Below are 27,840 nucleotides of genomic sequence, written 5' to 3' on the forward strand. Positions count from 1 at the left end.
CAGAAAGCAGGTAATTCTGAAAGCTGGTGAATAAACTTTAAATTCTCAACACAATTTATTTCTTAAGTTCCTCGCTTAAGAATTATGGAAAATGTTCTTATTTATCAAAAATAATCGGTATTAAAGTAGAATTAATTATAATTCCATGAGAGACTTGATTTCGGGTCAAGTCTGGATTGAAATATATGAATTTTCTTGAGAATTGCAAGCATGCAAAGTTCTCTCACAAGAGAAACGTTGAATGTAAACCTCAAAAGTACAATAAAATACTTTTGAGAAAATTCAAAGTTCGTTGACTATCGATCGATAGTAGTTCGCCAATACGTTCCAGGCTTTAGATGCCATAAAACCTCGGGGTGGAGTGGCACCGGATTTGGCAAGATCTGAAAAAAGTGTTCTCATCAAGGAAAAGACAAGTTTAAATGTAAATTTCGAAGAAAAAATTAATTTCATACCGCGCATTTTGGTACCAGAAATGAACGCGAAATCTTCTTTTCGGGATGGGTCGAAAAATGCCATTCGTTCCATCTTGTTGTCATAGGCAGCGACCCGGAAAGGGATTATTTCGAGATTCCGTAATCCCGGTGCAACCGAAAGGACCCGAGACCCATGGCTCGGATCGTAGAGATTCCCGTCGGGTGTTGTTGACTTTTTGGGATGTGTTATTCCTGCTGGATCTCGACCAACGATGTAGAAATTTGCACCCGCGATCAATCTCGCTTTTGCATGCCATTGTACCTGAAAAAACGCTGCACTCGTAGGCACAATATTTTTTTTATGTTGTTGGTTGATAAGAAAATAGCTTGAATCAAACATCGTCTGAATGCCTTCAGGTTTCATAGAAAACTAAGCATTTGTTTTTACTTCGTGAACAAACCTCTGTAGGTCCGGCGTACATCATGGGAGATGGAAAAATGGCGAGCAGAGTGTCAGAATGCAGAACACCTTCTTCAAGCACAGCTCGATGTTGTTCTATTCTCACGGCCAAAGGAACGTCGTCGTCTTTAGTCCAACCACCCAAAGGGTGAAGCAAAAGAACGGGCTTTCTGAAGCCTTTCTCTTCAATCAAGTGTCTTCTGGTGTCCTAGATGAATAACCAGATTCCATGTAATAACCATCGCGAGTAGTGAAATCTCTTATTGGTGGATCTTTAAAACTCACAACAGACCTGCATCAAAAGAGCGTGACCATTGTGAACAGGATTTCTAAGTTGAAAGGCATAAACTGCATCAGCCTGAAGGTCACGCAATTTTGCTCGAATCTCATTAGGAGTCAGTCTGTAGGCGTCGAGTCCGTCGTTCCATCGGATTCTTTCGAATACTTCGAGATCACCTCCAACGAGCCAATCACCGAGTTGATGAATCATGTTGACGTACGGATGACCTCGATCATTTGTTCCAAATTGTCTCGAACACCTTTCTTCCTTGCGATGATGATAAAAGTCAGGATTGCGAATAATCGCTACATTTTTGTTTTCATATCGAAGTACGAATGCTTTTCGCCCACTGAGACGTTCTCTGTCGACAGCTGTCAGTGCCAAGACAATGGGTATTGATTGGTTTATGACTTTACCATTTTCGAATAAACAATTGAAATGGAGCGTCTGAAAGTATGGTTCATATCATTGTTTTAAATCGAGTATCAAACTAAATAAAGTTTTTACCAGACGGTAAAATAATAAAACTTTTTTTAACTATTCTATCATACTCATACGACTGCGGAATCAATGAATGGTCTCGATTAATCAACGAAGACATAATTACCTGTAAGTACTGATCTTCGTTCATGAAACCTTTGAGTGGTGAAGCCCAACCTTCAGCTAAAACCTGGAGCCACTGAACATCCAACTCATTGAGCATTAAAACCGGAAGGGTTTCAGCCTCATATTTGGCCGAGGCCAATTTTTCTCCGTGCAAAAAGAGTTCTACAACTTCGCCAGATCCAGAATATGGAAGGTCCGGAAGAATACCACGGGAATGAAGAAATTGCATCAAACAAATGGTTGATGCTTCAAGAGAAGAATGCTCCGTGTCCAGAATAAGATCCGGTTGGGAAGGACGTTCGTACGTTTGATCAATGCCAGTGAAACTTTTAATCGCTCCTTGTCTTGCTTTCTTGTATAAACCTTTGACGTCACGAGACTCGCAAATGTTTAGGGAGGCGTCGACGAAAACTTCGAAAAATGGCAATCCAACACTTTCGTGAATTTTTCGCGCGACACGACGATCTTCTTCGAAAGGGGAAACAAAACTGCAAAGTGTAACGTGACCACTGTCCGCGAAAAGTTTCGCAACTTCAGCCACTCTTCTTACATTCTCTTCGCGATCCTCTTTACTGAATCCCAAATTTTTGTTTAACCCTGTACGAACGTTGTCTCCATCAAGACCATAAGCGGGGATCCCATGGGAAACAAGGTTCCTCTCGACCTCAAAAGCGATCGAAGTTTTTCCAGCACCCGATAGTCCTGTCATCCATACCGTGCAGCCTCGGAATCCTTGATAAACTCCCAACAAACTGCCTCGGTTTTCTCGCGATACATACTTCGCCTGAGTTATTACGTTTGTTGCCACGTTTGGCTATAAAAATAAGACGTTTCTAATGAATTCGTTCATCGATGTTTTATTTCTTGCCTCTCTTGTTATTTTGGTAGAAAATCGGATATTGCGTTAAGCTACCTTTGAATTCGATTAATGAGAATAATCTGTTGACAAGTTTTTTTTATTATAAAAAACTTGCTTTTGAGTTTGTAGTCAAAGTTTTTTTTTCAACCATCGAAACATGAACAGACCAAGAATAACCTGGTCTGAACCGAACTCTTTTTTTATCGATTTTTCGAAACAATATTGAAAATATGTAGTCACATCACAAATATATACTTATTATACGTGTTTAATCAATTATGCCTTTTTCTCCATTAAAACATTCCGTATTGCTTTTCTGTACTCAATCTTTCGAAATTGTTTTCCAATTATTGACAATTCTAGGCATTCGTGCCCATTGAAAGAATGAACATGATACGTAACAAAAAGTGCATACAAATTGTTAAAATTATACCGACTTATTATCTTGAATAAACTCCAAGGCTCAACGTCGCGAGGGAGCCGCACGCTCAGACATAATTACAAGTGTATATTCCAAGCTGATTTTATTATTTTCACAAAATGGTATAGTCTCACCTGTAATTCTGTCGTGTATTCCAAATCACCCTGAACTGGTCGCTCAAAAATCCCCATTATTTTTATTAACCGAGTTATTTTGTAGTAATTGGAGAGAGAAACCGTTAAATTTTATTTCAAGGATTCACTGAAATATTGTTTTTTATGACTCCTGTCCGATATTTTCATTATTTTCAACGCACTTACGTTGGTCCCCGTAAAAATCAATGTTACAGACGAAATTTTTCAATTTCGTTGAGTTCTGTATGAATTTAATTACAGACCAAAGTACCACACTATCCAAGCATTCAACTACAGGCAGTAATCGATAAATATATGCGTGTGATTAATTATTTTCGCTATTGGGATTTTCAATACTGAGTTGAACAAATGTGATTTGATCCTCCACGTACGGAAGTTTCGCGACAACTGCGTCGAACTCTTCCTGTGATTGGTCTTTACGACGTAATCGAGAAAGTCTGAAGAAAGTAACTTTCGTTCCTCGTTCCACAATATATGCCCCACCTAACGATGTGTGATGCCTAACTTTCTGATCTTCTTTCTGGTCTTTCAGCACATGCAGGTACTACATTTTTACGAATTCAAAATGAACATTGGTCGAACAATTCGTCAACAGACAAAATTATTACCTCTCAGACGGTCGGTTTATGTTCATTAAACGCTAGGGTAAGAAGAAAATTGGAGCGGGCATGACTCAGGAAAAAAAAGATACCGGATATCTGTTGCCATCTGGCATTGATAATAATGTCGATTTTCCAAATTTTTATCGTATTGATAAGTTAACTTTGGTTCATACGTCGAGAGGAGAACATTTAATTGGACTCAATGATCACGAGATATGCTTATACAATTTATCGCAACGTGTAACTCACTATCATTAATCACGAACTTGAACTGGTTGGAGAAATATCCCAAAATGAATGATTGTTTCAAGTACCCTTAAATCATGAGACTAAACTTTTCGTATTCATCTAGGTTTATTTTTTTTCTAATGTGATCCGAATTTTTATTGATAAGGAGCCGTCAAACCGCTTGACTCCGGACGTTACAATATAAAACGATATGAATATTTACGAGCATGTTTTATGCATTCATCAATCAATATCAACTCATCCATAATGGATTATCGATTATGAAGTTTGTAATTTATCACAACGGGGAGTTGAATAAAAACAATCGGAAGTTCAAAAATCACTGTCGAAAATTAGCTCACCGTATGTCGAATGGTGTTATTCATGTTGCAATTAGAGACGGAGGTCCTCAAGTCGTGAGTGCTTCGCTTCCAGAAAAGTGCAGCCTCCAAAGGACCGATACGAGTTTTTGTAAAATTTTGCGAAGTAATTATAACATTGATTAAAAGTTGTTATCGATGGAAATGAAAAAAATAGATCCGAAAAGAGAGTACATGCATGAATTCGAAAAAAGACGAAGCAAATGCTTGTCGAAGATGTCAAAAGACACTAAAGCTTCAATAGGCTCGGCCCCTGATATATATTATCGTTCTCTCGCAGGGTTGACCCCGCCTGTCTAGCTCTTTGGTGGGAACGAAAAAAAGATGTATATAAGTATATGTATTTCCTTGCATGTATATATAACGATGTATGTCAATTTCGACCATGATTTCGTATAAAAAGCAGAAACAAACGTTTGTAGAAAAAAAAATTGACGGAAAATCGAGAAGGAAGAGATAGGGAACTCGAGACAAGGTTACCGCTACGCACGTCTTAACTACGAGGAAAAGGGTTTTCTTATTTTATAAAACAGATAATCTTACGAATTCATAGTTTTAAGTCATAGTTTTAATTGACTATTAATTATTGGATAAATCGGTATTTTTCCATAGAATAAAACTACTAAAAGTTTTCGTAATAAGAGGGTCATTTTACGCCGTCACTAAAACTTAAAGTATTCGATGGGCTATGACAGAGGAAATGTTATAGTCGGAGCCTATTCGTATACAGCTTATCTGAAACGATTCCAAGCCCACAAAAATGGTAAAGGCCGAGAACTGAGCCACTCTCATATATAGTTTTTTTCACCATAACTGACTGGTATTATAATTTTAATCCAAATTCTTTATGTATAATTAGTATGAGCGATGAATTCGTGCGATTTGTTTGTAAAGATTATCCGGATATGCCTAAGACTTGTAATAAAAATTTGTTTCACATAGAGGACAGGCATGCAATGCATGAATTGTGATGTAATCTATCAAATTTATTGCTTCACCACTTTATGTTCAACAAAAATGATGAAAATAATACCAATAATTGTTAATCTTTTTTTTGTAACCTATCAGCGAAAAACGCGATCATTCGAAACCGCAAGATTCAGCGAACCGCAGCGGAACAAAAAAATGATTCCACGGTCAATTTCATGGTCTACCGACATTTTTCGAGTAAATGGATAATTTATTTGAAGAACTGTTAATACTTTGAATGTTTTAACACTTGCAAATAATTGAAGGTCTTCATTTTAGGTTTTTTAAAGTAGCGCGTATATATCGTGTGGGTTTCTCGCAAGCCCTTTACGTCCGAAAAGCTGCCCAACAACAACCTTTTTTAATAATGGACAACTGTTTCGCATCTCACGGGAACAAAATGGAACTGTGGATATAATTACCCATTCAGGCAGCCATATATAATTCCAACTCATCAAATGTAATTGATATATTGAGAATATAAATTTGCAGATCCAACAATAAATTCGCTAATCTAAAACGAACGAGCTCATTGCAACAGCACTGAGACACTTCCAACAATTCCATCCAAAAGGTTATTGGATCTAAAGACATATGGCAACGATATGATATCGTGTGCATTGATAATGCAAGTACAATACAAAATGGAGATCGAAAATGCGTGAGATGAATCAAAACTCCTGAAAATTAATAAAAAGAACTAGATGTCGTCTAATAAAAAAACAAGACAAATCTCAGGAGAAAATGTGAAATTCTTTTTGCTCTTTGGTAAAGTGTTGTTGAGATATTCAATGAATATCTTCTCAACCAATGGGACTGTGGCGACGATTGGAATAGACAGAAAAACCATACCCCTTTTTTTCTGCCGAAGGTCAAAAATAGATGAATGTGACTTCATATGTGGAGGATTGATGGAACCAAAATCAAAAGTAATGTACCTAGTGGGACAAGCAGACGTCAGGGGAGAGCGTGCTCCGACTCGTTTGGTTGGCACATTTTACAGAGGATAGAAAAGGGGCCGCACTTTATTTTCAGCCTTTTTCGATCGTCGGAGCGATATCATAGGTTATTTTATAAAACTTTATTTCTACAATATTTTATTCATGACTTATAGAATATCAGCCGCGGAAAGGCGTGTACATAGTAATAAAAACGCTAAAGTATCACGGCTCAGCATCGCGTCTACGGATTCACCTCCACTCCTCGACCGCTTACCGTTCTGAACCATGTTTAGCCATGTTTGCGCGAAATTTTCACAAATTTCATTGTAGTTAAACGAAAAACAAAGATCAACGTTTTGTAACTGAAAACTTTTAATTGCCAAATCCATTAAATAAAATTAAATCGGGTGACTGCCAAAGCATTCAGCTCCAGTCTAAACAATGGCATAAAAAACTTCTGATTGAAATCGTACGAGAACTAATTATCCGACAGCATTTAATTATCATTTAATTAATCAAATCGTTCTCCATCGCTCGACTAATCCTGAACAGTTTTTTATTTATCCGCACCTCTTTTCAAATGTATCAGATTTATTCTCAACTTCTCTTCCATTTCAAACAGTTACTATATCTCCTCAAATAGCTACCTGCACAACATGTGTAGTGGGATTGAAATTACTTGTCAATTTGATTTTTTTTAAGCTCATTCACAGAAGCTTTATCTCTTCCTACCATCTTCGTGTTTTCCGCCCGTCTTTTATAAATCCCTATTGTAGCATTTAAAAAAGATGCTCGATCGAGTGTATGAAGGAAGACGAAAAGCGTTGTCATAGGAACGCAAAATAAAAGGGAATAAGATTTTTTCTTTTTCGAGACAGTTGCGAACGGCAAAGCGATCAAACTGAACGTTTGAATTATCAAGGCCTAAATTATCGGTCTTTACGATTACTTTCGTAATAACCGCGTCTCATTTATTATAACGAATAATTCAAAAGTTGTATCTCAATAAAAATATTATTCTACACTATTTTCCTTTTTTTGTTATTGGAATTCATCTTGGTCCTTAACTGTTGAGTCATTCTTCTGGTAATTTTTCACCATTGATATTTTATCCCTATTTAGCCTCCTGAAAAAGAGTTCTGTGGAGACTTTCCTATGCAGGAGTGGAATGTTGAATTATAGCATTGAATTATGCAAGGATTCTTTCATGTCATTCTTTTCGATGGAATGTATCACTGGACCAAGATTTATTGGCGGGGGGGAGACTAGAACGGCAAAGAAAATAAAAGTGGGGGTTCAGGCTGAACACAGCGCGAGGTAATGAATTATATAGAGCTATGACAATAAAAGCACTAGATAATATAACAACCAGACAACCGACATACTGGGCCTCAGACCCAAACAAAATCCCAAATCTCCTAGACTTTTTCATCACCATAGAAATTGTAAGAACTAACACTCATGTGGAACCAAGCCCTGAATTATCATCAGACCATACACCTTTAATCCTCACAATAAGCACAGGGCTAATACATATAATCAAAGCTCCATATCTACATAATAAAAATATCAACTGGGGACAGTTTCAAAAAACAATAGACGAAAACATAAACTTACTCATACCACTTAAAACCGAGACAGACAAAGATGATGCCACAGAAGCACTAACGAGACTAATACAAGAAGCGGGCATGGAAAGCTACTCCAAAATTAGATACAGAAGAAAAAACTATAAATTATCCACTGATAAGGAAAGGTACTTTAGTGTTCCCCTCTGATTTTGATAATTTTATATATGTTATAGTCCATCAAAAAATAAGAGACACGTATTTTTTTTATCGGCTTAAAGTTATTTTTAAAAGGGGTGAAATCGACTCCCGAAGTCGATTGTTTTGCATCTGGTAAACTGTTTCATACAGAAGCACTGAACCGATCGAAACAAAACCAATTTTCAAAATGTTTTGCATGTCAAATAACCTATATAACATGTTCAACTTTTTATGCACCCTTACTGCAAAGGGGTGAACCACCCCCGAATATCCATATTTTTTTTGTATAAAAAAAACTGACGATCCGATTCCAATAAAACAAACGCCATTTTGCAGAGCAAAAAAAAAATACAAAATTGACGTGTTTTTGGGTTTTCCTCAAGTCAAAAAAATTAAGGTAATAAAACACCCTTAAAATATCAAATTTTATTTCGAGCACTGTCCCCTTCCGGTTTCAGTATTCTTTTCATAGAACGTAGCTTGTCAAAAAATAAGAGACACGTATTTTTCTTATTGAATCAAAATTATTTTTAAGGGATGAAATCAACCCCCAAAGTTAGGCATGTTTTGCATCTGGTAGAATGTTTCACATAGAAGCACTCAACTGATCGTAATCTAACTAATTGCAAAATGTTTTACACGTCAAATAACGTATATTGCATGTTCAATTTCTTATTCACCCCTATTACATGGGGATGATTCACTCCCTGACATTCATAATTTTTTTTGTATATAAAAAAAATTTCATTGCATTTCAATGGAACAAACAACATTTCGAAGAGCGAAAAGAATTCAAGTTGACGTGTATTTGAATTTTTCCAAGAGAAAAAAATCAAGGGGATAAACACTTCTAAAACCTCAAATTTCATTTTGCGCACCGAAATGATTAAATTCGGTTGCAGAATTTGTATATTTGCCTATACATGTTGAAGTTGAGGCTGTTGAAATTATATGAAAAATTGAGTACTCCTACATCTTCCATGGTCGCGACCTTCACAATTTTGCTTCCTCATAGAGAAAAGTATGTGATAATGAACATTTTTTTTCCAGTTTTCAATGTCAATGTGCTCAAAATGAACAAAAACATCGAAAAATCATATCTAGAAAAAATGTCCGGATGTGTGCGTGCGTCCGTGCGTGCGTCCGTGCGTGTGTGTGCATGCGTGTGCGTGCGAGTGCGTGTGCGTGTGCTTGTCACCCTCGCCTTCAGCTCGGGTGACAATTCTGCCCGCGATTTGAAGTAGTCTACTTTCCCTCCCTAGGTGTGTAATATTAGTACATTACGATACGTGTGACTTAAGCTGCCTATTATTGCACGGCGTGAAGTTGGCGCCCGAGCGTATAGCGAGGGTGCTAAACGCCGTGCTATAATAGAGCAGCTTAAGGTGATCTATCACTTGCGTGGTGCTTGCGTGAGTGCGAGAGAGATGGCTGCAAAATGGTTACACGTTTTACTCGGACATCCTTGACTTTTTGAGAAAAATAAAAGTTACACCTTGTTCTCTAATAAAATGAGAATAGCGTGTAACTCATATTTTCTTTCAAATATCAACCTACTCGGAATAAAACGTGCAGCAGGATTTTTACCGACTGAACAACTGATAGATCACGTTAATTCACGAGTATCGTATACTATTTTATAGCCCGTATGACATAAAAGCGCATTTTAGCCACGCAAAAGCGTGGCTAAAATGCGGGTTTAGGTCCATGGGGGGGTGTGGAGCCCCCCCGAAGGATGAAACTACTATTTTAAAAGTAACACATACACTATCAATATATGTTGTGTCGTGTAACATCAACTCGCCTTTTTTTTGTATCAATTTGGAATTTATTTTTTTTTAATATTTGATTGAAGAAAACTAGAATACATTTGTTTGATACACGTACATTTATTCTGTTGAATTCTGTTCAATTTTTACTGCTAAAACGCAGGATGGATTTTTACGAAAACTTGGAGGTATATTCCTATGGACCCAAACAATCTACAAAAAAATTGGCTAACCTCTTAAATAAAATTTTGTGAAATATGGCCTAAGGAGACTGGACTGTAACTGCCCGTTAACAAACTGAGAACCATACGTTTTGAAACCGGGTTTTCTATGCACGGTGAAATATTTTCCATTAATATACGAAAAACGCATGTTTGCGGGTCTCGTACGCCGAAACTATTGATTTTACGGAAAAAATGATGGGTACATAATTGGTAGGAAATTTTCTCTGGTTTAACTTGTTACATAACTATTTTCACCGTTAAATGAGTCGGTAAGGAGATATTGCAAAAAAACTGTTTTTGGGCGCCTTTTTGCAATATGACGGTGCGAGTGGCCAAGTGGAAATTTGAACTGATTCCTAAACTTTGAAAAGTCGCAGTTATATAGGAATATAGGAAAATTATAATTATATAGGAAAAGCTTCTGCTTCTGCCATTTTTCCAACTTCTATAGTTAATATCTCTTTTAAGCATTCGGAAACCCTTTATTTTATCGTCACTATAGATTCCTTACATTTTTTCTATCCGTGAGACAGTTTTCATCAGCAATTTATAATTATTTAGTATATGAATTATTGCATAGAAATGTCAGAAATGTAATGATGATGGAATCTCCATAATAAGCTCCCGTATAAATTTTACGATTTTTGAAGTTTTAATTCTTTATTAAATGTTCGATAACCTGACCTGAAATTTCGCCAATCTATTCGCATGCACTTTTACTTTACTGTTATTTAAAATTAGTTATTTGTAGAATATTCGGGTTTGTGAAAGGAATAGCTTAAGATAATTTGTTAGCACCTTTTTGAAAAACGCTGCTAGGAGATCCCAGTGACTCCGACGAAGACGAAACATCTTATAAGAAACGTATCATAAGAATAAATAATTTCGTTGGAGTTTTGCGAAGGAATTAAATAATCCGAGAAGAAAAAGATTTGTTTTTCGCGGCATAATCATGGGTGGTGGCGCCTCCGACGGCGTCCTTATTTTGACTCAACTTTCCATTTCTCTATGATCTTCGGTTAGTAGACGACAGCGTAGATAGACAGTTGTAAAACTAATGCCATTCCATTGACTAACACATCAAATTGAAATAAACGACAAGTAGTAGTGTGTACCGTAATCCGCAGTCAGAGTCGTTGCTTAATCGACTAATGAAGATATATTTAATTTTTTTTCGATAAACATGGCGTATCGCGGTGTGAAAGGTTCCGATCCGTTTGTGTCGAAAACATCGCGTAACGAGAGATTCGCACAAATGTCTAAGCAGGAACAAATAATACAACAGAAAAAGCTCGAGATAGAAGCAAAAATGCAAGAATTGAAGGCCAAACAAGCCTCGGAAAGTAGCAAGAAAACATCGGTTAGTTCAACCCCATCTACAGCTGGGTCGTCATCATCGACAACGACAACGGCGACGACGTCGACGTCGCCTAATTCCGCACCGACGATTGTCAAAACTGCTATCCCTACGATTAAGTAAGTTTTCCATCTTTGTATATTCCTAAATAGCAAATAAAAAGTTACTTTTGAGGCAACAGTTCTTTCTTTATATGAAAATTCAATTTGAAAGCATATCTTTATTTGTGTCCTTGATCTCTAGTGTCTCCAACTTATTTCCACGCAAATTTTGACGTTTACTTTTGAGGTTAAGATCGAGCTGAAGACACAAATTACATGGGCATATATAGATGTGAACATACATGTTCTTTGCTCTTCTTCCATTATTTTCCGAGCTTACGTAACATTCCTTCTATTATTCCAATGTTTCAATAATCATGCTTATTGGTACATCTCTAGCAGATTTTGTGACCAGTTTTTTGTGGTTGGAATTGAGCTAGTCGCTTTTGTATAAAAGTAGACTCATTATTCGCGGTCAGAGTCGGAATTCTCGAGTTTCCTTTCTTGATTGGAACGATTTCTTGATCGGAACGACCGATGTGAATGCCCAATGTCCAACTCAGTCCGACCACAAATGACTGGTCAACTTTTGTACAAAAACAATCAGAAAGCTGGTCACAAAATCTGCTATAGGGATAAATGTTATTTCCTATTCACTGCAATAGTTCTTCATAAAACAAGTTCAATAACAAAATTATTTCTGCAGGCATCTCATGATGATAATATGTCTGACTGTTGGCACTTGGTTCATGTCGAGTTGAGACTCTGTCACTGATTTGCATTTGTGGCAACTAATTAGAGACATAAATAAAAAATAAATATAAAATAAATAAAAAAATAACAACGCTGTTGTATGTATGATACAACCCTATATATATTTTCAGTATATATGAATCTTCATCTTAACAAATCTAATGCTGCCAATCAAATTTTATGCTTCTGTTTTAATATCTCAGATATCAGACAACAAAATGATTTGAATTTTGAACACAATATAAATTTCTAGAACGAAACTCTTTAACCTAGTTTTATCAGATCGTCAAAAGGCTGCTTTTCAGCAAGCGACACAAACCAATATAGTATAATAAAGTGTCATATTGTTTTTTTTGTGTTATATCGCTCTAGTTAGAACACAATTGTGCAACACTGTGTCATACTATATCATGCCTACTAGAAAGCTTCCAAGATGAATAGTTTATTTTGTCAATTTTTCCATAAAAAATTGAATATGGGTTTATGAATACTCCATCAGCTGTAAGAATAGTGGAAGAATAAATGAGAAACGAATTTTGTCAAAGCTCTGGCTGCTTAGCTGAAAAGAAAGTCTTTCTTTATTTCATGACTGAAGGAAAACTACCTGTGATATTAATTTTTTCCACGTACTCAGCTCTGTTTGAGAAATATTTACCAGAACTTTTATCATTCCACATGACTTATATATTGCACATGATATGATTGTACTTATATATCCACATGACATATATTGCCTTAAAAAAACTATCCGGCGACCAAATCATATCATTCCTTGCAGTTAGAATCAAAATAAATTTAAAGGGCTCTCAGAATTGAAAACTGGAAATATGTGTCTCAAAAAGAATGTGAGAAAAACTTTTCATGCGGTTATAAGGGTCTGCATTTTGTGGCTCACATCCCAATGGGTTTACAGTACCATATTGGAGAGCTATTCACAAGCGACTAGTTAGTCTTGTAGAATATTGAAAAGTGTATTTTAAGATAGTAGAGCTTCACAATTAATTCTGGAAGTTCTCTTATGTCTGCATGAATGTATTTTGAATGATTAGCTTGACATAGATTTGACAGAATGACAGATGTGTTTGTTTCAGAGGTCAATAAAGAGTCTGTTTTATTTTTAGAAAAGAGGAGGAGAAGCCAAGTTTGTCGCAGACGGTTAATTTGTTTGCCAACGACGGCAGCTTTCTGGATCAATTTAAAAAAATAGCCAATAACAAAGCAAGTGGTAGCAGCAATGTTAGCGTCCCAAACTGTAACAACGAAGGAAGCAATAAACAAGATTCTCCAATCTCCAAAGTCGACGAGTCTAAAGAAGAGAGAAATAATCACGAAAGTAATCAGAGGGAAAGAAGGTGGAACAACGAGAAGGGTAAAGATTGGGAAAACAGAAGGGATCGTAGGAGAAGCGAATCGCGATGGGGTCGTAGTTCAGATAGGCGTCACAGTTCGTCTTCGAGTCCTTCGCCCACGAGACGCAGATCTTCGCCGAGCCCCGAATCGAGACACAATTATCACCAATCTCTGCCAAATGGTCCAAGACCACAATTCAATCAGCAGCAGCCACAGCACTCACAACCCTCGGCAGCCTCACAGAACATGAATCAAACAGCAAATATACCGCCATTGATGTCTCAGCCGTTGTTGCAAATGACAAATGTACCACCGCCAAGCATACGAAACATAGGACCTGGAATACCTCCGCCGAATGTGCACAGAATGCCTTTGCTAAAACCACCAGTAAACAATTACACGAACATAGAAAATCATCGCTCGAGTCCACGCATGCCAATACCACCGCCGCATATGATAAGGCCTCCTCATATACAAAGTATGCCCCCGAACACAACGATCCCACCGCCTGGTATGCAAATACAACAGAATGTACCAATGCCAAATATTCAAGGACATCCACGAGGATCGTCAGGACCACCGGGACAACAAGCCCAACATATTGTTCCGCCAACTCCTCCGCCTCAGTGCAATATGCCACCACTAGCCAACTTGCAACCACCAAATATTTCTATGCCGAATGTTAGACCGGCAAATATATTACCTCCGATGTCTCAGATGCCTCCAAACATGCTACCCATCCCAGGACCCCAAACAGTTGTTGCCACAGTCACAAATGTCCCAAATATTCCACCGCCACCCCCTGTTATACCACCAATCATCATGACAGCGCCACCGCCAACAGTTCACACTGCTGCTTCTACCATTAATTCGGTACCACCACCCAATCTCAACATCCCACCACCGAACGTGCCACCGCCCAATGTTCCACCATCGGTTCTCATACAGAATCCACCACCGCCAACACGACTCATCGCTACTACTTATCCAATACAAAATCAAATGACCATCTCAGTTGGAAGGCCCAACGTACAAGTTCCACCACCGATTCGACCTCCCTCAACCAGCCTACCCTCTTCCGACCAACCAGGTATTATATGTCAAACATTAGAGCTATTTACGAATGATCCATCGTATTTTTCATCCAATCAATTCGATTTTCGAGCCACGCGGGAATCCTGATTACAAAAATTATAAACTATTTGATCAAATTTAATTCCACGAGATACGTATTTGAAGGAACTACTGTTTTAGTTTCAATCATATCCGAATATTTGTCACTAACAATGCTTTTCAAGTTTGTCCTGTAGAAGCAGAGCAACTGGCCCGGATCGTTGCAGATTGTGGAGATGCCATTGAGCAAGAAGTGCGGGAGAAGAATGCCCAAGATCCTAAACTATGGTAACTACGGTCCTCACTGATCCTGCTTTTTTATTGTGTCCTTTCAATTAGTCCTTCCATGCCTACCCACCTTTCTCTCTCTCTCTCTCTCTCCCTCTCTCTCTCTCTCTCTCTCTCTCTCTCTCTCTCTCTCTCTCTCTCTCTCTCTCTCTCTCTCTCAATGCAGTTTCGCACTTGTAGCGCTAATACTTCCATCCACATGAAACAATTGTCATCAGACACATGTTTCTAAAATCTACGTTTCGTTTTAGATTTTGTCTCCTCTCTCAAATTTTATTTTTGTTTAAATTTCTCTTGAAAGTTACTGTTTAATTCTCTACTTTAAATTTTTATCTCAACATTCTCAGTTAATGTTTTTCGGGGCTCTGTCGAATCTTTTCACTGATACATGAAAGTTGAAACATTTCATGGATTCCAGTTCAATTCTTTATCAGAATCGATTAAAGTCAAACAAAAATTAGTCAAAGCCTAACTTTTGTTTAACTAAAAGTTTCACATTTCCGTTCCGGAATGAAATGTTTACTATAAATCGCATCCCTAGATTATGACTCATGAACTCGCCATTTATTATACATACGATAAGGACTTACACGTTGATTAACTTTGCGAAATAGCTCACTCGACCTGACTCATAATTCCGAATTTTCATTTACGAATTAAACAAAAGTGTTATAAGCCCGTCATACGATTAAGTTGCACAAATCGAATAGTTCATGTTTTGATTTCACAAATCGTAAAATATGAATTTAAAAATTTCAAAATGCTTGATACCAAGTCCCAAGAAAATAGACACAGTTTGTTGCATGCGTTTATTACGTTTTTCCTTGTGTATATAAAATAATACGAAGTCATGGTCTGCTCCATGTAAGCAATAGAATAACTGCAATCTCGAAACAAATTCAAGTTGAAAGTTGAAGAGTGGTCGCTGCTTGCGAAAGAATTTTTGATAGCTAAGCTTGTGGGTGATAGCTACGCCTTGACGCGTGAAAGACGTTTGAATTATTGAAAATTGATCGAATTATATGAATTGATATTCGGAGAATAGAAAATTCTTTCGTATCCGACCACGCGCGACGTGTTCCTCGTGAATTAATTCACTTGATATCTCTTGTAATGCTTTTCTCCAACGCATCCGAAAAACATACTTAATTTAGGCGTATATCTTACTTGGCAGCGTTTTAAGTATTATTTTAATCAAGGTTTCTGCACCAAAAGCAAAGTGCAGCGTATCTGCAGTACAGGGGATTGGTGGCGAAATTTCGGGCTGATAAAGCGGGCAAAGAGAACAAGATTGGTAGCGGAGCCGAGCCTTACTGTCCAGAAGAAGCTCTCAGCGATAATGACGATATTGATAAGAGCCAGAGACAATCATCTCAAAGCGGTAAATGTGTTTCTCTCACAATTAACTGAAAAATTATACGTTTCCCTTAATCCTAGGTTACTACCATTGAGTGGTTTTGAACGAAACCATCATTGGTCAACAAAATTAAGAAAGAGATTTGTGCATTACTAGCACCTCGTAGAGGCCGACAGCAGTAATAATTGAACAAGCTGAAAAATGGTAGTAACTTGTGGTTGATAAACACAGAATATTTAATGTTCTCCCTAGATCATTACAAAGAGGACAGTAGAGAAGAACGAAAAAGAAAACGGCGAAGCCGTTGGAGCGAGCCTGATGATAAAGTTAATGTTCCTGCAATGAACATTCGAACTGCGAACAGGCCTGATTGCGGTCCTATCTATCATCAACCTGGTATAGCTATGTCGGCTCAAATTGGCCAATCGGCTAGCACTGGCATTCCGTCGCTAAAAAACCAAAGTGCCAGAGGAAAGAATCCGATGTTGAGTAAAATATCAAGAAACGATCCTGCATTGATACAATATGCTCGTCAGACCTTTGGTACACTCGATCTTAGCGAGGAACAATGGAAAAAGGCAGAAGATCATTACAAAGTTAGTATTTGTGTAAAGAGATACAACTTTCTAATAAATCCAAAAAATTATTTTAAGAAGACCTTTCAATGCTGTACAATATTGAAGGCGTTTAACGAGTTTGAGATTGTTCTATCCACAGATCAATCTTTTGTATCAAAACTTGCTAAAAAAACGGGAAGAAGTGAAACGTTTGGAGGCCCAAGGGAAACACAAATACGAGTACGATAGCGATGAGGAAGTTGAAGGGGGGACTTGGGAACACAAAATAAGATCCGCTGAGATGGAAGCGACGCAAATGTGGGCTGAAGAATTGACTGCTCAGGCGGAAGGCAAACACCATATTGGTGATTTCCTGCCTCCTGATGAGCTCAAGCGGTTCATGGAACAGTATAGTGCCCTTAAACAAGGCAAAGAACCCGATCTCAGCGATTACAAAGAGTTCAAACTAAAAGAGGACAACATAGGTAAATGACAATTACGAAATCAACGGAAAAAGTTGAATCATCGCTACTAAATATGCGAATGTTTCTTCAGGCTTTCAAATGTTACAAAAACTGGGCTGGAGCGAAGGTCAAGGGCTTGGAACTGAGGGAAGCGGTCGTGTTGAACCTGTCAATAAGTCAGTTGATCTTTTACTCTGCCCAATGTCTCAATCTTTTTTTGTATAAAAATTCTATGGTTTTTTTCTCAGAGCGACGAACAGGCTCGACAGTTCAGGCCTCGGTTCGGAACGACCGGACGGCATATCGCGAGACGATGACGAGTTTGACGCGTATAGAAAACGAATGATGCTTGCCTATAGATTTAGGCCGAATCCCCTGGTAAATACGAATATTACGCTTTAAATAATAATATGATCATCCATAACATTTTTAGCAGTTTTATCCTCGAGAAAAATGGAAAAAAAATATTTACTCGATAGCTTGCTCCATCATATGGAATTAATATTGTCTTTGAAACGTGTGCAGCTCGTCCTTAAGATGATGGATCAGTCGGTAATCACAAACGTGAGTGCGAGAGAGATAGTTGCAAATTTTGAAAGGGAAATTTTTCCACATCGTTCGTCTGATCGAAAAAATAAAAATGTCATCGGATTTTTGCGATCGTGCTGCGTACGATGACATTTTTATTATTTTAATCGGACGAACGTTGTCAAAGAGTTTCAATTTCAAAAATTCGAGGTGTGATTACCGACTGATCCATCGTCTTAAAGACTTCCGACATTTCGAAAAGACATTTTTTTTCTTTTTTCCTTCTTTTTCAGAACAATCCAAGGAGACCGTATTACTAATTTAACATGGATCATGATCACCATGCTCGTGATTGTACGGATTAACAGAATCAACTGAAAATCTTCGTTTTCACATTCAGCAAAAAAACAAAACAGCATAAATAAAGAATGGTCGTTATTTTATATATATTATAAATATCGAGTACGGTAAATATTATATTATCTTACGACACTGTTGACTCGAAGAAAAAGAAGTAAAGCGTTGGATAATGAAAAAAACAAATGTGAAATATGTATTTCATAGTATACGAACGTACCTACGTTCGTCCCCTATCCGTTTCTTTCGCAATTTGATTTTCCCCGGGTATACTTGTATCAAATAATCTTTTGTCGTCGTAGCGAGCTTGAGCGAATTTCCATTCGTGCTCATCATAAGATATGAAACTAAAATTCAGATTGTTAACGATCGGGTCGTTGAGTCGTATCATTCGAACAATCAAAGAATATTTCGCTTCCATTTTATTTCGAATAATATATATATATATTTGTATTTGGTTTAACAATTCTGCATTCTCCACCGAGTGTAGTTAACGAGTCGGACATCTTCCGAAGTTGACCGACACGGAAAAGCGCCACGTGTTGTATAAAACTCCAAAATGAAAAGCTACTGGCTAAAACAGTGGAAAGTATTCCCGTTACATCGTTATTCCCCCAGCGTTCCCAGCCAACGAAATACTTGTTTACAAATATGCAACGTTGAGAAGAGCAGCCCCATTGGTCCCCCGTGGTGCGGCGATTCTACTATCTCGTACATCGATTCGCTCCACGTTGCGTACATCAACCAATTAGACGAAGAAGAGTGATACGAAGAAAAAGGAAAGGGTTTCTCAATGTGCACAGATCTAAAACGATCGGAGCAAACATCACGATGATTTCCGGCCTCCAACAGCTCCGTTAGAGAGATACATGACATTCCCTTTCCCATCGGACAGGCAGCAGCGGCAGCAGACGTTTCTCCCGTTTGCTTCTCATATTCTCACGGTGCGTTACCTTTAATGGTTATATAGCGTGGCAATCCTTCACACCAATTCTCAAGAAATCAGTAGCCACCAATATAATCATAATATTTGTGTTATTTTATGGAACTTGACGAATGATGTCTCATAGTGATTCGAACGATGTGATTCCCCAGACTGAAGATAACTTCGATTATTTATTCAAAATCGTATTGATCGGTGATTGCAGTACGGGAAAAACATGCGTCGTCCAAAGATTCAGATCGGGCACATTTATCGAACGTCACGGAACTACTATCGGAGTCGATTTTTCAATGAAAACCGTTTTAGTCGATGGAAAGAGGGTCAAGGTCAGTGCTTATCATAAACCATACAGACTTGAAAAAAAAAAGAAACCAAGTTTCTACATTTCAATATTTGGCTTTTTCCAGATGAAAACGTCAGTTTGAGCTCATTGTTATATTCACCATCGACTGCTACTGTTATTTCAAATAACTCCTTTCATGAAATATTCTTAACAATTGCAGTAAAATTCCTGACACAGTCACAAATATAACTCTCAACAATGTATCAACTTCATCGTGTTGCAAGACCCATTTTAACGGGCTGCTGTTTGATGATGAGTCAGCTTAGATGTCGCACGTTCCATGTATACGTAATTATTGCGTCTATCACACTGGCATAACTCCATGGCTAACTACATGAGCTGATGAATATCCGCAATTAGAAGTTCAAAGCAAGTCTGAATCAATCAGATGCTGAGCAGCATTTCCATCACGGAGCTATGTGGTCGTTCTGCTCATTTTTCGAAATTTCGAAACGAACATTTTTTTGTACATCTTTCGATCTATCGTAAAAAGAGCTCGGATGGTCCACGGGGTGGGATAGCAGAGGAGAATCAGCATCACAAATGATTCACCGCTTCGAAGCATATTTTCTTCTAATGGAACATGAGAATTCACATTTTAGCTTGCTCCCTCCCCTCTCTCACTCGCACTCATACTTACGATTGGCGCATCTGTCACGTGAAATACTTCATTGACGGGGAAAAAAGCAAAGTCACGCTTCAGTTAATAACGACACGATAATAGCGTATAACTTTCATGACTGCGTCCAAAATTTAACTGTGTCGGAGGAATGGAATAGGATTTTTACCGGACGAACGTCTGATAAACGACCTTGAACATGCGTTAGGAAACTACGTGTGCCTCCGGTCGATAAAACGTTTCTCTGTATATAGCTTTATAGCTCTTGAACGATTGTGCCAAACGACTCCAAAGATAAACTCGCATCTCCGTTTAATCCGTTTCAAAATATTATCATGACAATTTTTGTTCGTAACAGATTGAAATTTCGAATAAATTTTTGAAAAGCTCCAATCTGATTCTTCGAGCAATGACTTTGGAGAAAAAATGATTAACTCAACTGGATTCCCATAGAAATCGAAACGCTGGATGGAATTATTCTGAACGAATGCATAATATACGTTTTTAATTTCGCAGCTGCAAATATGGGATACTGCGGGACATGAAAAATTCCGTACCATAACTCAAAGTTACTATCGATCCGCTAATGGCATAATCGTGGGTAAATATGATAATCTTGTTAGTGTTTTACGTAATATATAAAGTTTTCTAAAAAATAACAAAGACAAACTAATTTCTTACTTTCGTTTTTTTCCAGTGTACGACATAACGAAGAGGTCGAGTTTTTTGAGTCTACAAAGATGGATCGAGGAGGTACGACGGTACACGTCCTCTCACGTGGTATTGATTTTAGTAGGTGAGCAAAACATACTGCATATTTCATTAATCAATCGAAAGAAAAACGATATTTGTTGCTTATCGTCGAATAAATTAATTGAAACAGAATTAAAGTTTGGCAATATTTTCATTTGTAACAGGCAATAAATGCGACCTCGAAGGATTACGGGAGGTTGAGAAAGAAGAAGCCCAGGCGGTTTGCAAATGTCTTCCCGAAATATTGCACGTCGTTGAAACTTCAGCCAAAGAAAATACAAATATAGATACAATTTTTTATTGCATGGCCTCCGAGCTCAAGGTAAATTGAACACTGAAATTACCATTCGATCGAAATATGTGGACCGATGATCAAGAATAACTTCATTTTGCACTCTGAAATGGGAGAAATTTCGTATGTTCGGTAAATAATAACATTATAGAGTAGTTTGGTATTGGCGATCTACACTAAGCATGCGATGCCTCGTGGATTTTTCTAGAACTGCTGTTGGAGTGTAAATCTGATGACTTTTCACGTAACATTAATGTCGTTTAGTGGTTTTTGTAGTGGTTAGCGAAAATGTACATATTCATAAATTTTTCGAAGTTTTAAATACGACTGGTCCATCTTTCCAATGCTAAATCATGCACAAGTGTCTAAAGAGCATTTCGAAAGCGTCATATTTCCGAGGGACACGAACGCCGCCATCGGTATAGTGTGGATCGCCAATTCCCATACAATATTTTGGATGTCAAATTTTTCCGTTTTTCATCTTCTATCCGATGAACCGAGATGACAACCTCATTGCTATCTACAATCAGTTATTTATTTTTCACCGAATATAACAACATTTAAACAAATAAACTATACCGCTTATTTTTCTTTCTCTTTAGAAGCGGCATGAGAACCGTCAGCTCAAAGTTAACGACGAGGACGTTGTTAAGCTCGGTAGTGGTCGAGAATTGAGGCCGTGTTCAGGTTGCCCGTATAGAATGTCATGATAATCAATTTTTTCTTTTATTTTTTTTTTTTTTTTATCGCGTAACACACAATACTCGCATCGGATCACAAGTCGTTTTCCCTTTTAGTATTATTTGGAAAGTGTGATAGAGAGATTTCCAGTGGCCCGGGTATCGATTCGAATATTCCTTGATCAAAATTCAATTAGTTTCTTCTTTATATAATCTTGAAGATACAAAACCTCAAAAATATTTCTCGTGTATATATCACCAGCAGCACAACCATGATTGCTGTTTTTTAAAAATACTCACAAGATATTAACGTTCTCATGAACTATTTGAATCGTCATTTACCAGCTGCATTCATATTCGTTTGCTCCATTTTATTTAAAAACTATGTCTCTAGAACTCGATGCTAATTTGTTTTGACCGTATACAAGAGGCAAACATTGATGAAACGATGAATTTTTGTGGAACAGCTGAATTTATTGTGAGTCGAAGAATCGTTGCACAATAACGCAGAATCTCCGGGATATTTTTCATCGAGTTTTTTCTAATGAACAAATTGGCTCGATATTTTATGGCTTTGGTATTGAGGGGTTCAGTTAAAAATAGTTGTTCCGATTAAAACTTATATCCGAGGAATAAAAAAGCACCTTGGAACTTGGAACAAATCTCGATCCATGAAATCTCTGACCCAAGTGTAAATTATTCCTTCGATTGATTTTATTGTAGAAAATAATCATGGACCATGCACGCACATGTTATTTTCGACGTATTTATTTACTTTGTTACCAACTGTTACGATTGGTAAAAACTTTGTATAATATTAAGATTTTCTTACCTGTTTTTAACTCCCGACTGCCCGCAAGGCCAAAAAGACGGGAATTATGTGTTTCGTTATTTATGCACTTGCAGGATAACAATTTCATTTGAATGTTAAATTGCTGATTAGGGTTGTTACAAAAATGAACACATTTTTATCTCCGCTTATCGTCTTACCAAGAGGCCAAGAGGCAGGCCGCGTAGCTCAAAATTGGAAGGTGGCCGAGACTATTTTTCGTATTTTTTTTTTCTCACCATTATTGTGAAAAAAAATCAAGTCCCCGCAGTAAATTGATGGCTCAGAAAATTAACAATTATTTTCAAACATCTCGTTTTCATCCAAGTACGTGTATGAATGTGTAAAAGAACTGTTGAAAGCCTTCAGATTTCGAATATCAATATTCGTTTATCATTCAGAAGGTATTTTTCGTCGATTTGAAAGTTCACCGATATTTATTATATTGATGGAGCATATATTTGAATAACAGCTAAAACTTTTGAACGAAATGATGTTTACGAGATTGAAATGGATTGCAGTATAGATAACTCGAACGGTGTGTATCTGATTCGCAAAACGCTCCACTCCTGCAATCACGCCGACAATCACACCAGCGAGAAATACCTTCTGGATGTCTAAAAAGTATTGGGATCCAAAGTATGAAACGATTTATATTTATATATAGTTAGATATGAAATATAAATAAGATATTTCAAATTGATTGTACAAGAAATGTCATCGAAATACTACGAAATTTTTATTTTTCGCATATAATGGCAAAGAAAATATAAAAGTGACCTTTCCCACTGATATGCTAATTTGTGTAAACGAAATGCGCGTTGATGTATTCTCTTTGTTCACTGTAAAACATTGTTGCTTTGCATTACATGACAACTCGGAAGAAAAATCTTTTTTACCATAATGAATTTATTTTTAGTGGTAATTTTGTAGAGAACCGAGATACCCTTGAAAAATATTGTGCGAATCGAATACGCGACTTCGTTTTTAAAAATAACGATAAACTTTCCGAAGAGGACGTTATGCTATCGATCGTTGAGTCATACCGACCATTTATCTATATTCGAATTGAAACGGATTCAATTGAAATGAATAAATAATAGAGAGAATTTTTCATGGCTCAGAGTAATATAATAAAGATTAATAATAAATGATTCAGATCGACGGGTTGAAAGGATTGTCAAAAAATAATAACAACATTTGTATGCAATAAACAATATTTATTCACCGAAAATCGATGTTTGAGATAAAGATTTAAAAAAAAAAAAGAGAGAGAGAAAACGTAACAATTTTATATACATCCACCACCACAAGTGATGCTGAAAATCTCGTAATATTTGCGAGTGTTTTTTCCCCCCCTCATCTCGTCGGTTTTCAGAGAATCGAAATTTACAATTCATGGCGTTTTCGATGGTTATAACTTCGTACAGTAAATTCGTGACACTTTTGGCGCGTAATGTGCTTTTAACATATACACACATAAGGCACAAGTGAGTATATATATGTACATGAAGAAAAATCACAGGAAACGCAAAAACCTTCCGTTTAATTAGTAGTCAAGGCATTGAGGTACGTTATTTGTTTGTAGACTTTGCGGTATTGTGAGAATGAAAAATCTTATTCTCCATTATTTATTTTCATTAGATATAGATTGAGTTCTGCCGAAAATACGCTACTGAGGTTATTTATGATACTTTTTTTTTCTTCACAGTTTCTTGATCCAAGGACTCGACTCTAATAGCTTTTTTCCTACAAAAGCTTCTATAACCCATCTCATTTGTAGGGTAGAAAAATTCAATGAATCTTCAATATTATATAAATAATGTCGATGTTGAGTCATACTTATGAGAAGCAATAGAAAAGATAAAAAAAAAAAAAAACTAATTTTCAGCCCTCCGGGCGGAAAGTGGCAACTTTCGGCCCGCTGCGCGGGCCGAAGTTACCGCATTCCGCCTGCGTCGGACAGAAAAATCGTATACACTCCACGGGAGTGAAATTAGACCACCTCAAACCGCGTGCTTATCACCCTCGCCTTCGGCTCGGGTGACAATTCTGCCCGCGGTTTGAAGTAGTCTATTTTCCCTCCCTAGGTGTGTAATATACTATTCAGCACCATTGTCATTTGCCTGCACCGTTTTTACTCACGACGCTGAAGTTTCCAACGTTGGAGTCCAACGAAATGAACGAAAAAAACGTTTGTAATTAACCAATTTTTTATTTCGCGAATCGTTGATGCAGCTTGAAAAACTACGAATCGCAAATTTGGCAGGGAACAAAATAGGAGAATTACTGGAATTATCGGAGAGTTTTTTTCGATAATTTCGTTGGACTCCAACGTTGAAAACTTCAGCGTCATTTTTAGTCGTTGCTTATCCTCCTCCCCGAACAAAAGATTTACAAATAAAGGAAAATTAGAACACACGAACATTGCTTCGCTTAAATAATATGTATCGGATAAACGGTTTCGTTGATCTCTCGGTTGGAAAGCATCGCGAACCCTCTGTGATAAATCAAAGATCATATTCGTTGTCAATCCGCGATAACAGGGAACAATAAAATATTGGCTCGGCGAACGGGCAGGTAGATTCGAATAAAATCTGATGGATCGAGAAGAATACGAGCCGGAGTTATATTGTTTACAAAAGTAATCAAGATGAATTGAGCTATTTGAAATGAAAATAAAAATTATTTATTGGGCTTTCTCTCGTAAGTCCTCCTGTATTTATCGTCAATAGCGACGAGGTAATAAGTTCCAGGGAACAAGTGTTGAGTCGGGCCCTGCGGAGAATAGGGAACGGTGTGACAGTTCAATTCCCTCAGAGCCAAGATGTCGGTGTATTTTTGAGGAGTGACGGCTTTACGCGATTCCAAAAGATGCCTGACGTAAGATAGTTTGTAAACCAGTTGAGCGAGCGGCGATTCTTTGGTGGCATCGGAACTGATGGTTATGGAATACATGCTGGAGGCGAGACCAGAGCCGTATGAGAAAATACCGACTCTCGAGCCAGCGAGTTCGGCGAGAGGTTTGCTCACGAGCAGAGAGACAAGGCCGGAGTACACCGAAGGCGTGTACATATTACCAACTTGGTTAGAAATCATCAAGCTCGGTTGGGCTTTCGAGCGGAAATCCGGTCCGCTCAGCGTCATGAAAGCTTTCTCCAGATCCCTGTCGAAATAAGTCTCTTCCGGTTTGGTATTTCGAAACTTTTCAATCTCCTCTCCGTACTTGCCATTGCTTTTCTCCGAATCAATGAAATCCAAATAGGCCAATCTCGCGAATGATTTTTGCACGAGTTTGCCATAAGGCGAGTGGAACAGGAGGGCATCAAACTTGCTCAGATTCCTGGGGCTCTTTGGCTCTTTTGATTTGGCTTTTTGCATGTATCTCCTGTAGCACTCGTCCAGCGAGCTCAAGTAACATTCTATCGATAATTTACTATCAACCACCGGATATTCAGATCGTAAATCAGGCTTGTAGAAATCGTAAACGTGTCTCATACAAGAAGCACGGAGTCCCCGATCGAATACCAACGGCGCGTCCGGCCCCACGATCATCGCTATCGCACCAGCGCCACCAGTCGGCCGTGCGTTTCCGGGTGCGTAAACTGCGTTATCCGCTGCAACGACCAGCGCCAATCTTCCGTCCCATGCACTACTCTCCACCCAGGATATCGCGTTGAAAAGCGATGCTGTCCCACCGTAACACGCGTTCGTCGAATCAATTCCCTCGATATCTGTTGAACCCGATTTTTCAAATATCTGCATCAGCACTGATTTCACCGATTTACTCTTGTCGATTATCGTCTCCGTACCCACTCCCAAATGACCTATTTCCTTGGGCTCGATATTATAACGATCTAACAAACGATGAACTACCGTTAAACACAACGAATTTATGTCCTCCCGATCGTCACAAAACGCCATCCGCGATTGACCCAATCCTATCGTATATTTTCCTGCGCTCACACCGTCAAACTTTTCCAGATCAGTTTGCTCTACGTACTGAGATGGAAAGTATACCTCTATCGCCCTTATACCAACGTTGTTCGGCCACATTTTTTTATATTTTTTTTTCTCTTCTTTCTAAATCTCACTCGATTCGATACCAATAAAAGATTTTTTCAGCTTTCAGACGTATAGTTTTGTATTTTTTTTTTCCACGTTCACGTTCACGTGTTATCACGAATTTTATCGCGAAAAAAAATTAATATTTATGATCAACTTTTTGTTTGACGTAATTTTTCACTCACAATTCACTGGATAATTATTCGGCAGTTCCTTTTTGTTTTTTTTTTAACTTCGATTTCGTTCAATTTTTCCAATGAAAAATGCCGTCGAATCAGTAGATTTACAAATGAATTTTTATAGTTTTTGACTTTTTATCACGTAAATTCTTATACAACACAAAAAGCTGTCGGATCGGGGGTTTTGAATTTTTCAACTCTTCGGTTTTTATTTTTCTTACGTTGTTTTTTTTTTGTTATTAACGCTCTTTTGAGGTTATGTTACAAAGTCCTAGAGTCGTGGTCGTGCCGGTTATTTACTCAAGATGCCCACGCTGCCGTTGAAATAATCAACAATTTTCTAGGTCCGTTATTGTTTACACGAAGCACGGTCAGTTTATTTTCAATGTGGTTCAATAAAAAATACTTGTCGATCCTCGATGATGTTGGAGCGAAAAAAATTGCAACTTTGTGCAGAGTTGATTTATTTTAATTTTATTATTGAAAAATAAGATTTAACACGCCAGAGTTTTTATTCGGTACCGACTTTATGTGAATAAATACGACGTCGAGAGTTTAGACGAGGCGTGAAATGGTTTCTCCGGCTGAATCCGAAAATTTAGGTTAGAAGTGAAACTCTCTTGACAGTAGAAATTTCGGTCACTGGGTTGTTTCAGAGTTTGGCCAGAGACCGGATTACGGACGATGATTGAGAGATTATTTTATGATTTTGGTAAACCGTATTTTTTTTCTTTGAAAACCGTTAGAAACGCCGTGGCAACGATGTTTCCTCGACGATATCGAATTACGAACTAACGTGGAGAGTCTCTCACGATGATTTCGAGATTGCTCGCGCTCTCTTCAAAGTCGCGCGCGTCTCTGTTGTGCGACGACGACTGATTCGAAATTCGTGC

At 37.7% G+C, this 27,840-nt stretch overlaps 4 protein-coding genes and 1 long non-coding RNA gene across 8 annotated transcripts; 2 read left to right on the forward strand and 3 right to left on the reverse strand.

Moving 5' to 3' along the window:
* Window positions 1-31: 31 nt before the first annotated feature.
* LOC122411904 (bifunctional 3'-phosphoadenosine 5'-phosphosulfate synthase 1-like) lies at window positions 32-5,195 on the reverse strand. Of its 2 annotated transcripts, none has more exons than XM_043420986.1 (6): window positions 4,390-5,195; window positions 1,764-2,576; window positions 1,169-1,603; window positions 878-1,084; window positions 456-738; window positions 32-383 (listed from the first exon to the last, which is right to left on the reverse strand). In XM_043420986.1, the coding sequence occupies exons 1-6, from the start codon at window positions 4,411-4,413 to the stop codon at window positions 283-285; spliced, it is 1,863 nt and encodes a 620-aa protein (XP_043276921.1). In that variant the 5' UTR covers window positions 4,414-5,195; the 3' UTR covers window positions 32-282. The 2 variants fall into 2 exon arrangements, with proteins under 2 accessions (XP_043276921.1, XP_043276919.1); XM_043420984.1 differs by lacking the exon at window positions 4,390-5,195 and adding an exon at window positions 3,177-4,349.
* Window positions 5,196-11,095: 5,900 nt separating this feature from the next.
* Window positions 11,096-18,334, forward strand: LOC122411830 (bromodomain-containing protein 4-like). 2 transcript variants are annotated; one of them, XM_043420881.1, is made up of 9 exons: window positions 11,096-11,555; window positions 13,352-14,670; window positions 14,891-14,981; window positions 16,181-16,362; window positions 16,591-16,934; window positions 17,056-17,380; window positions 17,451-17,535; window positions 17,608-17,737; window positions 18,181-18,334. In XM_043420881.1, the coding sequence occupies exons 1-9, from the start codon at window positions 11,263-11,265 to the stop codon at window positions 18,205-18,207; spliced, it is 2,796 nt and encodes a 931-aa protein (XP_043276816.1). In that variant the 5' UTR covers window positions 11,096-11,262; the 3' UTR covers window positions 18,208-18,334. The 2 variants fall into 2 exon arrangements, with proteins under 2 accessions (XP_043276816.1, XP_043276815.1); XM_043420880.1 differs by having other exon boundaries at window positions 11,097-11,555; window positions 14,879-14,981.
* Window positions 18,335-18,544: 210 nt separating this feature from the next.
* Rab19 (RAS oncogene family member Rab19) lies at window positions 18,545-23,937 on the forward strand. Of its 2 annotated transcripts, none has more exons than XR_006261235.1 (6): window positions 18,545-19,188; window positions 19,340-19,513; window positions 20,666-20,750; window positions 20,847-20,945; window positions 21,067-21,326; window positions 21,797-23,937. XR_006261235.1 is itself a non-coding variant. In XM_043420883.1 (6 exons), the coding sequence occupies exons 1-6, from the start codon at window positions 19,114-19,116 to the stop codon at window positions 21,902-21,904; spliced, it is 699 nt and encodes a 232-aa protein (XP_043276818.1). In that variant the 5' UTR covers window positions 18,545-19,113; the 3' UTR covers window positions 21,905-23,937. The 2 variants fall into 2 exon arrangements, 1 of the variants encoding a protein (XP_043276818.1); XM_043420883.1 differs by having other exon boundaries at window positions 21,067-21,224.
* Window positions 19,604-20,356, reverse strand: LOC122411834 (uncharacterized). Its single transcript, XR_006261236.1, has 2 exons — window positions 20,171-20,356; window positions 19,604-20,103 (listed from the first exon to the last, which is right to left on the reverse strand). It is a non-coding gene; the product is annotated as an uncharacterized lncRNA (long non-coding RNA).
* A 1,430-nt stretch (window positions 23,938-25,367) lies between the features above and the next one.
* Window positions 25,368-27,840, reverse strand: Hmgs (hydroxymethylglutaryl-CoA synthase). The gene has a single exon (XM_043420882.1). It carries the CDS (start codon window positions 26,757-26,759, stop codon window positions 25,389-25,391), a length of 1,371 nt encoding a protein of 456 aa, XP_043276817.1. The 5' UTR covers window positions 26,760-27,840; the 3' UTR covers window positions 25,368-25,388.

The sequence above is a fragment of the Venturia canescens genome, chromosome 6 (assembly GCF_019457755.1).
Source record: "Venturia canescens isolate UGA chromosome 6, ASM1945775v1, whole genome shotgun sequence".
NCBI classification, from domain to species: Eukaryota; Metazoa; Arthropoda; class Insecta; order Hymenoptera; family Ichneumonidae; genus Venturia; species Venturia canescens.

Coding starts and splice junctions, on each gene's coding strand:
- LOC122411904 (XM_043420984.1), bottom strand. CDS start 3,233: ATGGGGATTTTTGAGCGACCAGTTCAGGGTGATTTGGAATACACGACA. Junction 1,085..1,168: donor GTCACGCTCTTTTGATGCAG/GTCTGTTGTGAG, acceptor TTATTCATCTAG/GACACCAGAAGACACTTGAT. Junction 384..455: donor TTCTGGTACCAAAATGCGCG/GTATGAAATTAA, acceptor CACTTTTTTCAG/ATCTTGCCAAATCCGGTGCC.
- LOC122411830 (XM_043420880.1), top strand. CDS start 11,263: ATGGCGTATCGCGGTGTGAAAGGTTCCGATCCGTTTGTGTCGAAAACA. Junction 16,363..16,590: donor GAGACAATCATCTCAAAGCG/GTAAATGTGTTT, acceptor TGTTCTCCCTAG/ATCATTACAAAGAGGACAGT. Junction 16,935..17,055: donor AGGCAGAAGATCATTACAAA/GTTAGTATTTGT, acceptor TTCTATCCACAG/ATCAATCTTTTGTATCAAAA.
- Rab19 (XM_043420883.1), top strand. CDS start 19,114: ATGACATTCCCTTTCCCATCGGACAGGCAGCAGCGGCAGCAGACGTTT. Junction 20,751..20,846: donor CGCTAATGGCATAATCGTGG/GTAAATATGATA, acceptor GTTTTTTTCCAG/TGTACGACATAACGAAGAGG. Junction 21,225..21,796: donor GCATGGCCTCCGAGCTCAAG/GTAAATTGAACA, acceptor CTTTCTCTTTAG/AAGCGGCATGAGAACCGTCA.
- Hmgs (XM_043420882.1), bottom strand. CDS start 26,759: ATGTGGCCGAACAACGTTGGTATAAGGGCGATAGAGGTATACTTTCCA.